This window comes from Sciurus vulgaris (assembly GCF_902686455.1).
Source record: "Sciurus vulgaris genome assembly, chromosome: 19".
NCBI classification, from domain to species: Eukaryota; Metazoa; Chordata; class Mammalia; order Rodentia; family Sciuridae; genus Sciurus; species Sciurus vulgaris.
In genome coordinates this window covers 5717808-5734299 of record NC_136480.1, presented here as the reverse complement: position 1 = coordinate 5734299, position 16492 = coordinate 5717808, and the positions used below count along the sequence as shown (strand labels likewise).

General features: G+C 56.2%; 1 protein-coding gene across 1 annotated transcript in view; it reads right to left on the bottom strand.

The window, feature by feature from the left end:
* Window positions 1-437: 437 nt before the first annotated feature.
* Window positions 438-16492, bottom strand: part of LOC306650491 (uncharacterized protein C3orf20) — a gene marked incomplete at its 5' end in the record, with an annotated part of 50165 nt that continues 34110 nt past the window's right edge. Inside the window, 5 exons of the mRNA XM_079122497.1 lie at window positions 438-552; window positions 1093-1230; window positions 8388-8530; window positions 9542-9649; window positions 11955-12261. Of these exons, the coding sequence (XP_078978623.1) occupies window positions 456-552; window positions 1093-1230; window positions 8388-8530; window positions 9542-9649; window positions 11955-12261 (793 nt within the window). The 3' untranslated portion in view covers window positions 438-455. The remainder of the gene's footprint in view (window positions 553-1092; window positions 1231-8387; window positions 8531-9541; window positions 9650-11954; window positions 12262-16492) is intronic.

Genomic DNA, 16492 nt, shown 5'->3' with positions numbered 1-16492 from the left:
GGCCTCTGGCTTCCGAGGAACAGACTGTGCAAGGCCTGCCTGGGCCACCGGGTCCCACCAATGACCTCACCCACGACCCTCTCACGACCCCCCCACGGCCCCACCCACGACCCTCTCACGACCCCCCCACAGCCCCACCCACGACCCTCTCACGACCCACCCACGGCCCCACCCACGACCACTCTCACGACCCACTCATGGCCCCACCCACGGCCCCGCCCACTGCCCACCCACAACCCACTCATGACCCCACCCACTGCCCGCCCACGGCCCCGCCCATGGCCCACCCACAACCCACTCATGACCCCGCCCACTGCACACTCACGGCCCCGCCCACGGCCCACCCACGCTGCACCAGGCGCTGTAGGCTTGTTGGTTTATTAAAGGGGCAGGAGGCTGGAGAGACGGGCTGGGCGAGGTGAGGGGAAGGGCGTCTGTGGCCACCAGGGCTGGCCTCACTTCTTGCTGGACTGTTTCTTCCAGCTGGTCACCTTCCTGCTGCCCCTTCTGATTTTGGTGACAACATGTGAGTCCAATTCGGCATCTTTGGACCTAAATATGGAAGCAGAAGTCAAAGCTGGGATGGGGGGAAAGGCCTGGTTGGAGCAGAGCCCAGAACCCTGCGGGGCCTCTGGCTTGCAGAGGTGAGGCCAGCGGGAGACGCTCCGCGGTGTGGGGGCGTGTCCCGTGGCACCCGTGACCCCGTTGACCTTTCTACCTGCCCCTAGCTTTGCTTCTCCCCTCCTGAGAAATGTGATTTTGTAGGACCTGTGAGCTCCTGGACCTCGGGTAGGCCCAGCAGGTTTCTGGCAGGGAGACGGGGATGCTCTCCCCTTTCTGAGGCTGATGGGCATGGGCTGGGGGGTCCGGCTGCGAAGTTCACCAGAGGCCTCTGTCTACGTCCCCATCCCCAGATAGCTGCCAGCAGCTCTGGGGAGTGGTCTCAATACCCAGCTGGACAATGTGCTGGCAGAACAGGCCAGGATTAGGGACGGACCTGTGCCCGCCACGGCCTTGCAGCCTGTGGCGGAGCCAGGGACCCTGCTGCGGGCTACTCCTATTTGCTGGCCCGGGGCCCGCCTGGTCACCTACTTCATGTCAACCGGGGAAGTGAATTCCTTGTCCACCTTGTCTCCCAGGGCCAACGAGGAGAAGCTTCCCTCGAGATCCGCAGACACGGCTTTCTTAGCTGGCTCAGAATCTTCCAGGCTTGGGGGAGCTGCCAAAATGCTGTGGGGGAGGGAAGACGGGGAGGCTGAGTGGGGCGGAGGCAGAGGGAGCCTGGGCCTGGGCGAAGGTGACCCCCAGGACCCAGGGCCAGCTGGAGGTCGGCTCCCCAGGCTTCTGTCAAGGGCTGCATTGGCCCACACCATGTGCCGGGCACACCTGTACGCCCCACAGTGATCAGAGGCCACAGTCAGTCAAACGAAGGAGGAAGAGCAGGGATTGACCTCCCAATGCGCAGCCATGTGGCACAAAGTGCCCCCTCATGGTAGGTTCGAGTCTGCACCCTAAGAACTCCAGAATGTGAGGTTATGTGGAAACAGAATCGCTGCAGAGCTTAACTAGTTGAGATTAGGTCCCTCTGCAGTGTGTGTGGGGTGATTCCACGTGACTGGTGTCACGTCGTTCTGTGATGCCAAGGGAAGGCTGCGATTGGGCCACCACGAGCCAAGGAGCTACTGACCCGTCTCTGTTGTTGAGGCCACTCGGTGTGGAGACCTTACGTCAGACTGTTCGGAGCTACTATAACAAAATACCACAGATCGGGTGACTTAAAAACAACAGAGGGATTCTGAGACGTACTTCTCGTGGTGTGGGCCTGGGCCATCCAAGATCAAGGCACTGGGAGGTTCAGTGTCTGCCGAAGATGGTCCTCACGATGGCAGCGTCTCACTGTGCCTCACGTGGTTGAAGGGGCAGTTGTGCCCTCTGGGGTCTCTTTCACAAAGGCGCTAATGCCACTCAAGGGAGCGCTGCCCTCAAGACCTAACCATCTCGCCGACAGCCCCACTTCCTAACATCACCCCCTTGGGGGTGAGAATTTCAACGTGTGAATTTGGGAAGAGAGTAGAGACGCAAGCACTCAGATCCCTGCACCTTGTTACAGTCACCCCGGGAAACTCATCCGTGCTGGTACCCCTCACCCTTACACCACACTGCATGGCTTTGCAGCCAGGTGCTGCGTGTGTTTCTGATGACAGGAGGTTTTTGAGTATCACAGGAGCCACAAGCCATGGGCTGCTCAGGGGTGTTCCTCCCTGTTTTACTGACACGGGTGTGGAAGTCCAGAGAGGGGAGTGGGCTTTTTCAGGGCTGCATAGTACATCAGTGGCCGAGACAGGACTGGCCCATTCATTCACTGTCTGGTCACGTGGTCACATTTATTGACCTGGAAGGAGCGTGCTGTATGGTGGGTAACAATACAGGGCGAGACCCAGGTGCTCTGGGGATGGGTGGCACCTGTGCCTAACACTCAATGAGGTGTTTCCAGCTGGGGACGCAGGTGGACCAGAGCAGGTCCATCCTACAAAAGCTTAGAGCGAGAGATGTCGTGGGGACTGTTTAAATCTCTCTTTTGTTTTTAAAAAGAAGATGAAGGAATAAAAGGTGACTTGCTCAGGCCCAGGGCCTTTCAGAGGCAGTGGGGGACTCTGTCATGACTTCAAGGGCCCTGGAGAAATATTAAATGGAGAAACATGAAAACAGGGTCACAGTTGGGCATGGTGGTGCATGCCTATACTCCCAGAAACTTGGGAGGCTGAGGCAGGAGGACTGCTAGTTGGAGGCCAGCCTCAGCAACTTAGTGAGATCCTAGGCTACTTGGTGAGACCCTGTCTCTCAATAAAACATAAAAAAGTACTGGGGACATGGCACAGTGGTTAAGTGTCTGTGGGTTCAATCCCTGGTATGAAAAACAAAAACAACAACAAATAACAAACAAAAAACCAAAAAACAAGGTCACAGGATCTGGGTATATTCTCACTATTTGCATTTAGGAAGGAATCCCTTCCTCCCTCATTCCACCACACCCAGGCCTGCCACACAAAGCCAAAGTGACTCTTGTAGACACCTCAATTGGAGACAAGGTCAAAGGCCACCTGCAGCCCTTAGAAAAGATAAAAGCCATTTGTGCAGGTGTCTGGGCCCAGGGGTGCCAACATCTAGTCCCTGCTATTCTCAGATGGGGGGACAGAGGAGCAGGGTCAGGCTGGTGGGCTCCTCCAGGCCCTTGTCCTGCAGAGCCCCAGCCTGGCTGGATAGGGAGGAGGTCCTTGGCATCCGTGTTTGGTGTCAGATACTTAGGGGGTACAGGGGGAAAGAGCCAGAGAGAAGGACTGACCCCCTAAGATGGACATTTCATTCATTTATCCATCCATCCATCCATCCATCCATCCATCCCCATAAATATTTACTGAGCATCTGATCTCTGGTTACACTCAAAAGAATAAAGTATGCATACCAGGCCCTGAGCTTACAGTCAATCCTGCCAAGTCCTGAAATAGCCCCTCCTGGGCACTGGCCTCCTCTCTGGCCTCCCTGCCTCCAGTCTCACCCTCTCCAACCCAGATGGGTCTCGCCCTGTATTGTTACCCACCATACAGCACACTCCTTCCAGGTCAATAAATGTGACCACATGACCAGACAGTGAATGAATGGGCCAGTCCTGTCTCGGCCACTGATGTACTATGCAGCACTGAACAAGCCCACTCCCCTCTCTGGACCCTCTCCATCCCTCTCAATCCCTGCCTGAGGATGCATCCTCCTTAACCTGGCCTTGTTTCCCTACCTTGAAACCAGTCTAAGGCTCCCTGACACCTGCTGGGACACCCCAGCCTCCTGGCATGACACCTGACTCAAGGCCCCAAGTGACCAGACAGCTAGCAGCTCCTCTTGGCAGCACAGCTAACAGCTCCCCTTGGCAGCACAGCTAGCAGCTCCCCTTGGCAGCACAGCTAACAGCTCCCCTTGGCAGCACAGCTAACAGCTCCCCTTGGCAGCACAGCTAGCAGCTCCCCTTGGCAGCACAGCTAGCAGCTCCTCTTGGCAGCACAGCTAGCAGCTCCTCTTGGCAGCTCTCCCTAACTTCACAGCTCTCTTGCTCAAGGGTTCCCAGGGCACACCATGCCTCTGCCTCTGCTGGACCTTGTCCTTCAAGGAAGGCCAGGCTGCCATGCCACCTCCTCCACTGGTCTCCTCCACTGTCCCCCTCACTCACACTGCTTCTTTGCTGTCTGTGAGGCTGCGTGGCTCGTGACTCTATGAACCTGCCCTGCAGTCCCCGAGGGAGGATTTGATCTCAGCACCTGGTACCTCCTGTGCACGGCTCTCAGAAGTGAGTGTGTGAGCGAATGGACCCAAGGATGGAGATCTGGGGAACGGTGGATGACCAGACCAGCAGAGCCATGCGACCATTCTCCTGGGGTGATAGGAATGCTCCTCTCCCTGCTGACAGTAGGTCAGGCGCTTCCCAGGAAGAATGTTCTACAGATTAGCACAGAGACCATGGTTGGTCAGGGATAAGCAAAAAGGCCATCTGGGGGTTTGCAATGGCCCGGCCCCTCCAGCAATTTCAAAAGCCTGTGTCCTTGCCTTGGCAAGATGGAATGTGTTAGCAAGACTGGCCCTGAGCTGGTGTGGAGCCCTCTCTCCTGGGCCTGAGGCCAGCCCTCTGAGGCCAAGCCCTGGCCCACTTATTTTAATTTCTTGGTGGTGCTGGGGATCCAACCCAGGGGCACGCTCCACTCAGCCACACCCCAGCCCTCTTTGTTTTTTACTTTGAGACAGGGTCTTGCCAGGCTGGCCTCAACCTTGTGATGCTCTGGCCTCAGCCTCCTGAGTCCCTAGCTGACAGGTGTGCTCACTGCTCCCGGGTTCTGCTCCACTTTAGAAAGGCAGCTTATCTCCAAAGCGTCCTATTCAGATCCCCGGTCCAGGAGGAAGGCAGCTTTAACGCCACCTCAACCATGCTGACCGTTCCTGGGACGAGCTTATGATGCCATGGCTAGCCCCAACCTGGTCCCCGACAGGCTCGGGAATCTAAATCCCAGCTCTGGCCGAGCCTCATCCAGCTCCGCAGCCTTCAAGGGCTTCTCGTTGCTGGTGGGGCCAGGCTGGGAAAAGCTCTCTAATGCCGGTGTGCCTTTGGCAGCGGCTCCGTGGGCAGATGCAAGCTGCAATCTGTCAGAGCAGCGTCATGGAGGACACAGCTGTGGCCCCTGGTTGGACACGGAGCCACGGATCACAGTGCCATCTCTGAAGGGGTCCTGGTGGCCTCAGCTGAGGGGGTTACCTCTGGCACCAGTGATCCAAAGAGATGCTTTGGCCTCCTGATCCCGTGTCTTCACCCCTCCCTGCTTGTCCCCTCTGCCATGACAGTTTCCTCTGCTCCTTCCAAGGTGGCTGAGACCTGAGGGTGGAACCCAGGGCTGCTCCACCCCTGAGCTACATTCAGACTTTCCTATTTTTATTTTTTATTGACTGATGCTGGCCTCAAATTTGTGATCCTCCTGCCTCGGCCTCCCAAGGTGCTGGGATTACAGGCAAGCACCACCACGTCTGGCTTAACGGACACTCTGAAGTGGCACGGGTGTGAACGGCTGCCCCTCACAACTGGATACCACTTTACAGTTTACAGTGCCTTTGCTTTGCAGTTCATAAGGAACTTTATAGGTTCCATACGGACCCAGGGTTTTTTTTTCCTGACTATTTTCGACTACGATTGGCTGAATCTACCAGTGTGCACCCTGTGGCTACGGAGGGCTGACCGTATCTGGGGGACGTGGTTCCCACCAAGGGACACGTAGGGGCTCCCAGAGCTTGAAACACAAAGTGGTCAGCCCATGTCCCTCTGGAATCAGAGGACCTAGAAAGAAAATGCCCATTCCAAGCATAAAGGGCCCATCAAGTCACAACTGCCAAAGCCACTGACCATCCACCTTCCAAGCCCAAAGATGGATACTGGCTCTTCCTCCCAGACCTGCTCTGGGCGTCTGCGCACATGGAGAACCTTGTCTCAGCCAGGCCTCCCCATGGAGCGTGGATATCACGATATCCACCCAAGCTGTCCGCCCAGGGCAAACTGTCCGCCCTTCCCACTGCCACAGCCCTGTGCGCTCCTGCCTGAACCGCAGCGATCCATCTGGCTTGTAAGGATGCTGTGAGGTTTCAGCCGGTGTCTTCCGGAATCCAGATGATTCAGGCACGTCAGTCCCTACCAACCTACTCACCCCGCTGAAGAGGATCAGCAGCGGGTGGGGCGCTTTTAAAGCATGTCTGCAAATTCTTTGACCTGCCTCTCCCATCCAGAGGTAGACTCTAGCTCCCCTGCCTCCGTCGTGGGCTGGCCCTAGGGACCCCAATGTGACGCCGTAAGACATACGCCGCTAAGTCATGAAAGGCGAGCAGCATCTCTCCGGCTCTTGGAACCCAGGCCAGCCGGGGAGGCATGGCGCGGACAGGGTCGCTGCAGCCCGTAGGGACCCCCGCCCATGCGCGGGCACGCCTTTGCTTCTGACTGCAGCTGCACAAGAGAACCCCCGCCTCGCAGAGCCCAGTCAGCCCCAGCACTGTGAGAGGTTCGTAAAAACCACCGTGATTCGCACACAGAGCTTGCAGAGAGAGATCACAGGAGCGATTGTGAGACAGCAACATTTTCTTATGAAGAGTTTCCTCTCTTTTTCTCTGTGCACTGGCGAACCACCAACCCGAGGGCTGTTCTGGAGTCGGGATGAGTCCTACTGGTGTACACTTGCAAGAATCTGCCTCCTTCCTCTTTTAAGAACCTAGACCACCTTCGCGTACGTGTTCAGTTTGGGTGCATGCGTGTGCCCAGAATGTCTCAAAGATCATTGAAAACCGTTGTGAGCATACCATGAAGTCCCGTCCGAACCCTCGGGTATAACAAATTAGGAGAACAGAACTATCCCGCCGCTAGCCATCTCTCAGGAAAAGTTCGTGGGGTGTGAGCGTATCCCACCTGTTGACTCTGTCAGCCCCGCAACCTAATCCGGGGATGGCTTCCTCAGTCTCCCTTTACTGAAGGGAAGCCGCGACACAGGGAGGTGAGTGGCTGGCCCGGGCCACACAGCCGCGCAAGGCGGCCAGGCTCTGTCCCACCGCCCTTTCCTAGTGAAGAGCAGCCTCCTCCGAGGGCAGCTGCAGCTGGGTAGAGCTGTCTCTGCTGTAGGCCGAATGTCTGTGTCCCCATCCCCACCGCCACGTGACCAAGGTGGTGGCATCTGGAGGCGAGGCCTGGGACACCTGTGCGGGTCAGGAGGGTGCAGCCGCGTGAAAGGCAGTGGTGTCTTAAATGAGGTCCACAGGGTGGGGACAGGGACTGCCTTGAGCCCTTGCCACGTAAGGACGCAGGAAGAGAGGGCGTCTGCGAGGAACGGGCCCAGGAGACACCAAGTCGGCGGGCGCCTTGCTCTGGGACCCCCGGGCCTTTAAAACCGAGAGGTGAGGTTCTGCTGTTACCAGCTCTGGGTGTGCGTCGTCGTCGTCAGAGTGTCCACGCAGACCAAGAGGCTGCCTTCTGAGCGTCTCCAAGTGTGGCCCTGCCTGCGGCCCCGGCTTGTCACCGGCCAGGGCCTTCCTGACAGAGCCCCTTCCTCGCTGTCCCCTCTCCCTCTCTGCCTCTGGCCCTCATCTTCCCTGCTCCCTGCGACTGTCCTCCCTCCTTGTCTCGGGTGATAGGAGCTTGGTCGCTCTCGCTGCCCCTTCAGCTTCTGTCCTTCCTCGCATCGCGGCTTCCGCCTCCTCCTGCCGCCGCTACTGAGCAGGCCCGGAAGCTGGGGTCACTTGCGTGACCCCCACAGGTCCTCCAGGGATGGCCTGGGGGTCGGGCAGAAGCCGACGAAGCCTGGGCTCATTTCCTTGGGGCGGGAGTGGCACCAAGACGGGACCGGCTGCCTGGATGTGGTCCTACGGGGCACATCCCTGGCCGCCTTGGGTCTGCATTTTCTCAGGTGCCCATGACGAAGCCCAGGAGCCAGACTTGGGCCGGGCTTCCCTCTGCGAGGACTGCAGCTGCTCCATGCACGACCCACGTCTCTGGGGTCCACCCAGCAAACCAAGCCCAAGCAGGACAGCACGTGGCTACTGGGGGGAGGCGGGGACGCAGCCCGGGCTCCTGCCTGCCAAGCCCTGTCCTTGTCATTTCCCAACAGACTCCCGTACTGAGCCCCTCCTTCTCCCAGACAGTCCTTCTATCAAACCTGAATCCCCAAGAAACGGACGAGGTGGCCGGGTCCACGCGGCTGCCTGCTCTCATTGCTCTGCTGTCCCCTGCGAAACCTCCCACGGCAGTCTCCCTCCCCTGCACCCCTTTGGCTTCACCCCGCCCCCACGGATTCCCAAGGGTCCTCTTCCTGCTGCTGCGTCACCTGAATTTGTAGTTGTCCGGCAGGAAGTAGCCCATCTTGCAATCCTGCCGGGCCCGGAAGATCTGCTTGAGCAGGTTCTGCTTGCTGAAGCCATATCCATTCAACACACGGCCCCCGAAAAGGAGCTTCCCTCCAGCAAACATCTGTTGGCCGACAGGAAGGAAGCAGAGTAAGAGAGGCGCAGCTGCGTGAGCTGATGAGACCCGCGGCCCCAGCAGAGCTCCTGGGGCACGCAGGTGTTTGGTGGCCGGGGGGAAGGCGGTCGCCCGCCCCCAGTTGCCTAGGGAGGTGTGCTGGGCCTGGGCCCTACCTGGGCCCCCCAAGTCAGAGGGTGGCCCAACTTGCCCAGCCCTCAGCCTCCTCTGGGCCAAGCTGTTCAAATGCCACTTGGGCCAAAGACACCCTGGGGCACCAAGGTGTCTTCCGGCTCAGAGGCTCCAGTCACCTGCCCAGAGCTGGCTGCCCCGTGGCTGCTCAGCACTTCTTGGGATGTGGCTTTCAGCTCATCACACATAATGGGGTCCCTTTGGAGGGCAAAGTCCTTGTACCCCCAGCCTCTAGGGTCAGTCGCCAGCACACAGAAGCCTGTCCAGAGGCGACTGTGCAAGGACCCTCACCCACGGCGTTATTTGTTACGGGAAAGAAAAGAAGAAGGAAGGATCTTAATATCCAACGAAAATAGTGTGGATGAGGAGAGAAGATGGCTGACCCTTAACCAGTGGTTCCAAATCAGGTGTCACAAACTAAGGGCCTGCCCCAGAAACGCTCGGGTCACTTTACTGAGGGAGAGAGGGCCCCACGTGTACACGGGGAGACTGAAGTCCGGACACCCAGCGGACCCAGCAGGGTGGCTGCAGTCTGATGGCTGGAAAAGCAGATGAGACCGTCTGAGTGACGCGAGGAAATCGCGATTTGCTAAATTGCATTTTCTGACTTTCCAATAACGAAAGTGTGTGTTCCTACCATGCACTGTTTTTAGTAAAAAGGGTTTAAAAACACACGGATGAAGAGCATGTCATTCTCTGGGTCCAGTGTCCCGGGCCCCTCCTGTCTCCTGGGATGGGGGACGTGTGGGGTCGGGCCCGGCTCTGGGTGCCAGGTGGCTCTGGCCCAGGCCTGCTCTCCGATCCCGCGGGGGTGGCGGGCTGGCTCACCAGAATCATCCCCTGCACCACGGCGTATCTCTTCACCAGCAGCGGGGGGCTCTTCTGCAGGGGGCCATGCAGGTCATAGCGCAGAAGGCGGTAGGGGTCATGGCGGCACTGCCGGGATGGAAGCATGGGACAGTCACCCCGTGCCCAGGAGAGGCAGCTGGATCACACACACCTCCACAACTGCCCCCGGAGGAGGTCCCCTCCATCTGGCTAGGGCCCTCCGTGGGGAAAGGCCATCACTGAGACCTCTGCCCTGTCTGTGACACACGGGAGTCTGGCCCTCCGGGGTGCACAGCATGCAACGCTCCTTGCCTGGGAAAGGCCCCGCTGAGCTCTGAAGATGAGCCTGTGCTCCTGGTGGACCCAGTCCAGGCTTCTAAGTCTACATTCCACGGCACCGATGATGTCCCCACCTCTTCCCCTCTCCCTGGACTGGCTGCCACCCTCCCCTGTTCCTTCCAGTTATCAAATCCAGTGCTAGAATCTAACTTGAACCCAGGCCTGAAGTAGGGTCAGGTCCATGTAGAGTAGAGCTGGTCTCTTCTCCCATCTTTCTGGGAACTACGGGCCCATTCATATGGCTCACGAGCTGTCTTCGGTACTTCATCCCCAGGTGCCCTATAGCTGTCCTGCGAAATCTCACTGACCTTTCCAGAACCACCCCTGGTGTACGGTGATCAGGGAAGAGTGCTGCCTTATCCAGTGAAGCTTCAGTGGTGGAACCCAAGTCTCTGCTGAACCCACCACCGCCTCTAATCCTGCCCTTGAATCCAAAGCCACGCTTCACCCGCTTCAACCCCGGCTCCTTCCGGCTGCTCATGCCTGGGCCAGGTCATCTGAGCACTGCCATTGCTCAGTGAGCATCCACGGCCCTCACACGGGCAGGAGCCAACTCCACCATCTCATAAGGGCAGGAGTCCATCTTCTTGACAAGGATGGGCACAGAGCAGGGTCTCAGTAAATGTTCACTGAGCCAGGTGCACATGCCTGTCATCCCAGCGGCTCAGGAGCCTGAGGCAGGAGGATCACAAGTTCAAGGCCAGTCTCAGCTACTTAGGCCCTAAGCAACTTAGCGAGACCCTGTCTCTAAGTAAAAAATAAAAAGGACTGGGGAGGTGGCTCAGTGGTTAAGTGCCCTGGATTCAATTCCTCGTACAGAAACAAAAAATGTTCATGAACTGAATCAAGATGGAAGTTGGCTCCATAAAACACACATGGATCTGACGTGCGGGTCTGGGCCCGAGGGTTGGGGCTGCCTCTGGGAGCCCGGCAGTGAGAAGGCTCCTGGAGTCTGGTCAGAAGGTCTTGAGGCCTGGGCATTGGACGGGGCTCTGGGGGCGGGGCTCTCAGAAGGCGGAGCTCCTGGGGGCGGGGCTCCCGGGGGCGGGGCTGGAGCGTGTTCACAGACCTCCCCCTCGGGTCACACACACTCAGAACACTGCAGCGGCAGAGGGGACACAGGTGACCACAAGGGATTCCAGCAGGCATGCGAAGAAGGAGAGAGTGAAAGAAACGACCCCGTGGACACCCAGCTCCCATGCCCACTGGCATCCTCTGCTTGAGTGTGTCTGGGAACTGGGCCATATTTAAACTGTGCTAACGCTGCTGAGAACGACGGCAGACTCAGAGGATGGCGAAGCCTGAGACTTATTAATGACTTGACGGAGGCCAGTAAGTGGGAGGGGGAGGAGTTCCAAGGACTCCAACCCTTGGTTCCAAAGAACACTCTATTTTTAAAAATATTGGAGGGGGGTTACTGGGGATTGAGCCCAGGGGCGCTTAACCCCTAAGCCACATACCTAGCTCTTTTTAAATATTTTATTTAGAGACAGGATCTCACTGAGCTGCTTAGGGCCTCACTAAGTTGCTGAGGCTGGCCTCCAACTTGCAGTCCTCCTGCTTGGCCTCCGGAGCGGCTGGAATTACAGGAGTGAGACTGCCTGGCACCTTCAGGCCCCTTTTAGGCTCCAACCTCAGTGAACCCAGACCTTGAACAGCTCTCCTGCCCTCTACACCTGTGCACAGGCCACCACCTCTGCCAAAACCCAATCCACTTGCCAAAACCCCAAACATCCTGGAGGCACTGCTAGAACCCAGGAGGTGATCTGTACATGGAGCCACTGCTGTGGCTGCGACCATGCCAGAAGCTTTGCAGGGCCTGGCTTATGTCTGAGTTGACAGCAGGTGCCTAGGACCTCACAGGGCCCAGCACATGGGGGAACAGAGGACAGACATTTCCTAAGAGGGAAGATGAAGCAAAATGTTCCAGACAGTAGGAAGGGATGTGCAAAGGCCCTGAGGCAGAAGGAGGGTGGCTCCTGTGCCAGATGATCTGCCAATCACCACAGGGCTCTCCCTCTGGCCCACCTCCCTGCCTCTGGCCTCCAGGGCCTCCTCACGGGCTCAAACCAACCTGGATGCAGGGGGAGGCCCGACCCTGCTGTCGATGATTGTACAGAGTGTCCACTACCCACTGGAGCTGTGCGGTGCTGGCGGGGTTCTGGCTGGAGACTATGCCGAATACCAGCACTTGGCTGGGGTCTCTGGGTGCAGACAGGAAGCGCTCCAGCTCCTCGTCCGACACCAGGGGCGCCTTCACGATGCACCTGCAGCCGGCCCGGATGTCTTCCTTGCGCAAGAGCTTCCGGAGCACCAAGGGGCAGTCGGAGGGCGAAGCTGCCCACCTGATGACGCTGGGCACCTCTCTGGTCACCTTCCCTCTGCAAGCGGGAGCACAGTTAGAAGGCGTCCTCAGCAGGCTGGTGGCAGTCCCTGTCCCAGCTCCTGACTGCAGAAGAGCAAAGGTCTGCTGCCGGGCAAGGCTGTGGGGCGTGGCCGCAGGGCGTGGCTGCGGGGCAAGGCTGCGGGGCGTGGCCGCAGGGCGTGGCTGCAGGCAGGTTCCAGCCTGGCTTCACTCACAGGGTGTGGCGCTGTCTCCTGCGGAGCCCCGTCTGGGTGCAACGAGTCATTCATCGTCCAGCCAGGCCGGCAGCGCACACTCTGGAGTCCTCCTTCACTTCCTTCTCTCCCGCCCCGCGTCCCGTTGCATGCGTCTGCAGGCCTGCCCCATTTATCCTCAAGGCGGAGCCTGAAGCTGACCTCTCTCCCCGTCCTCCACTGCCCTCAACAGTCTAAGCCTCCCTTTTTTGCGGGGAGGGGTTTTGTGGTACTGGGGATTAAACCCAGGACCTCGCCATGCTAGGCAAGGGCTGTATCATTGAGCCACGTCCCCAGCCCTTAGAATTTTACTTAGAGACGGGGCCTCACTAAGTTGCCCAGGCTGGCCTCCAACTTGTGATCCTCCTGCCTCAGCCTCCTGAGTCGCTGGATTACTGTGTGGGCCACTGCGCTCGACCAAGCCTCCGCGTTTCTCAAGTGCCTCTTAAAGGGGCTTGTGCTTTCTTCCCTGGCCTCTCTCCACTCCATTCTGCAGTCAGTGTGCCCAGGGATCCTGTTAAAACCCAACTCGCATCATGCCACTACTCTCTTGGAAACCCTCTAGGCTTTCCTTCTTTTACAGAATAAAAGCCCAAGTTCCCACAATGCCTTTCACAGATCTCATCCCCCTGACCTCTCATTCCCCTACAGTCTCACCTTGGCACACTGTGCTCTGGCCACACTGGCCTCAGGGTAGGTGCTAACCCCAGGGCCTTCGCTCTTCCCTCCAGAGTCACAAAACCTACTCTCTCATCTTTTAAAAAAAATACCTTTATCTTATTTATTTATTTTTATGTGGTGCTGAGGCTGGAACCCAGTGCTTCACACGTGCTTGGCAAGCGCTCCACCACTGAGCCACGACCCCAGCCCATCTCATATTTAAATGTCACCTTCTTGGTGACTTTCTGACTGTCCCATTCTGTCTCCCCACCCCACCAGTCTTTCCCTTCCCTGCTTAATTTTTCTCCTGCTCACGAACATACTCTATATTTTAATGATTTGTTTTTACCATTGTCCTTTTCTGTGCCACTAGACAGAAGTTCGTGGCTATGAAATGTTCTGCTCAGTGGAGTAAAATAGGAGCCAATGGGAAGGAATCTATAATCATTCGTATATTTATGTGGCACCTATCAGGTGCCAAATGGGTTGTCCGAGGAGGTGGTACGTGGACGGAAGAAACTCCAACCAGGTGTAAGGAGCAGCTGGGTTCCATTTTCCTAATTACTACTATCTCACATCGTCTTTAGCATTTCACAGCATCGACAGCCCCCGGCATCGAGAGGGCCATGGTTAATTTTATGAGAAGCCTGTGAATGAGGCAGGGTCTCTCATCACTACTGACAGATCAGGAAGCAGGAGGCTCACGCGGGGCCCAGGGGCTGGCCAAGCAAACACTGCCATTTAAGTGGCAAGGGCTGGGATCAGGAACAGATCCTCCCCAAATAAGAGTGATGCACGCCATTTGCATCTCAGACCATTTTCAGAGGCGATCTGACACGGGTTAACACATACTGGAAAAACTTAACATTGACATCACTGACTGGGCCGCGGGTGCGGCTCGGTGCAGAGAGCATGCTCAGCAGGTGTGAGGCCCCGGGTTCCATCCCCAGCTCCAGACCATTCAAGAAGTAAAAGAGTAACATATAAGAGAACATCTCTTGTTTGGGAACCTGCACATCTGGGGGAAGGGCAGTATCTACCAGTCTGGACTCACACCAGGGTAAATCCAAACGGATCCAGGCTTTAAACACGGGAAAGTCGAGCTATAAAGTCCCTCCTGGAGGATACAGGAGAACTCTTCTATAATTTCAGAGCAGGGAGACCTTTTCTAACTCTGACTCAAAAGTCCAGACGTCGTAACAGAGAAGGGCTGACAAAGTCTACGATGCGACACAAAACCAGAAACCAAACCAAGAAATCCTGCGGGGCAAAAACCACCACAAGCAAAAGACAAAGAGCAGGCTGGGGGCCACCAGGAAGTCCCCGCGCACGTGGGGCTGATTCCTCTACTCCCGGAAGGGCTACGAGTGAACGGGAAGGACTTAACATCCAGCTACACACGGACAAGGTGGCCAACCAGCGCATCGCCTAGGAGGATACAGAGGCCGTTTTTGAAATTTCCGTGAGTCAAGGCCATCAACTCCCCAAAACTCTGGCCCTTCATTGGAGCAGAAATTTAAGTCGGCAAAAGTCTGTTAACCCCCACTTTATTATCAGAGCTCTGGAGTTTAACTTAAAAAAAAAAAAAAAAAAAAAACAACAACAACAACCTAACAACCATCAGGCAAATGCTTAAGAAATAAACTGCTAAATTTTAGAAAGAGGACATTGTGGCATCTTAACTTGGACCTCTGCCGTCCTCAGTGCCCAGGGTGGGGGCTGCATGGGAACAGCAACCCTCGTCCCTGGTCCAGCTTGCTGGTACCACAGGGGGAGCCGGGCACTGTCTGCAGGGGCCTGAGGGATCGGCTCAGGGCCTCACCTGCTTTGGGCTGTTGACTGAGTGTCCCGGCTGCAGCGCCCGGGGAAGCGCGTGTTGAAAGCATCTAAAACAAAGATGTGAGACACAGCCTCCCCGGGTGAGGGATAACGGGGCGTGCACAATGGACAGATCAGAAGTTCTAGGAATAAAGAGCCCAGGGAAGGAGGTGTAGAGTAAAGGCTTTGAAAGGTCTCTTGCTATGGAAGGATCTAGATACCAGGTGTGGAACCATGGGTTTTTGTTTGTTGGTTTGTGTTTGGTTTTCTTTGAGGGGTGGTGACTTGAGATTTAACCCAGGGGTGCTGAATCACTGAGCCACATCCTCAGCCCTTGTATTTTATTTAGAGACAGGGTCTTGCTGAGTTGCTGAGGGCCTCGCTAAGATGCTGAGGCTGGCTTTGAGCTCACGATCCTCCTGCCTTGGCCTCTGGGCTGCTGGGATGACAGGCGTGTGCCACTGCACCAGACAGGAGCCAGATTTTTAAAGACTGAGGGAGTCTTTGTCACTAGAAGGCCTACCACAAAACAAGACAAAAATGAAAACAAAACACTCGAGTGGATAAGGTAGAAATGGAAGGGTACCAGACAGTAAGTCGAAGCTGTCTAACATCGTGCACACCATAGAAACGAAATGATGTACCCCATTTGTGCCCATGAATCAAAATGCAGTTTGTAAAAATTTAAAAAATCTTCATCTACTCCAAAAATAAATAAATAAAATAAGTTTTGGAATTGAAAAAAAAAAAATAAGGAACACTGGTAAATGTAACTACCTAAATAGATATGAAAGCAGTTTTAATATATTTCTAGTTTGTAACTTCTGCTTTCTCTCCATATTATTCAAAGAAAAATGAGGGGTGGGGGGCTCAGAGCTCAGGGGTAGAGCCCTTTGCTAGCATAAGCGAGGCCCTGGGTTGACCCGTAGCATGTCGAAAAACAAAGAAAAGGAAAATGCATGAAATGATAGCTTTAAAACTATGTTAACAGGCACACACTGAATGAAGATGTGATCAGTGACGATGACATGCAGTTGCAGGAACAGAAACAGAGATGTATAGGAACAGAGGTTGCGTGTTAGTGAAGCTAGGTTGGTACTAATCAAAATCAGGGGCTGGGGTGCAGCGTGGTGGCAGAGGATGGGCCTAGCATGCATGAGGCCCTGGGCTTGATCCTGAGCATGTACAACAAACACACAACACAACAAAACACGGAAAAGGAGGAGGAGAAGGAGGAGGAATAAGAATGGTGATATCAGGGCTGGGATGCACCTCAGTGATAGAGCGTGAGGCCCTGGGTTCAATCCCTAGTTCCACTACCCCCTACACACACGCACACGCACACACAGACACACACACATGCACACACATGCATACGCACACATGCGCACACATGCACGCACACACACACACTTGCACACACACGCACACACACGCACACGCACACATGCATGCACACACATACACACAAACGCACACACACGCACACATGCACACACACGCACATGCATGCACACGCACATGCATGCACACACA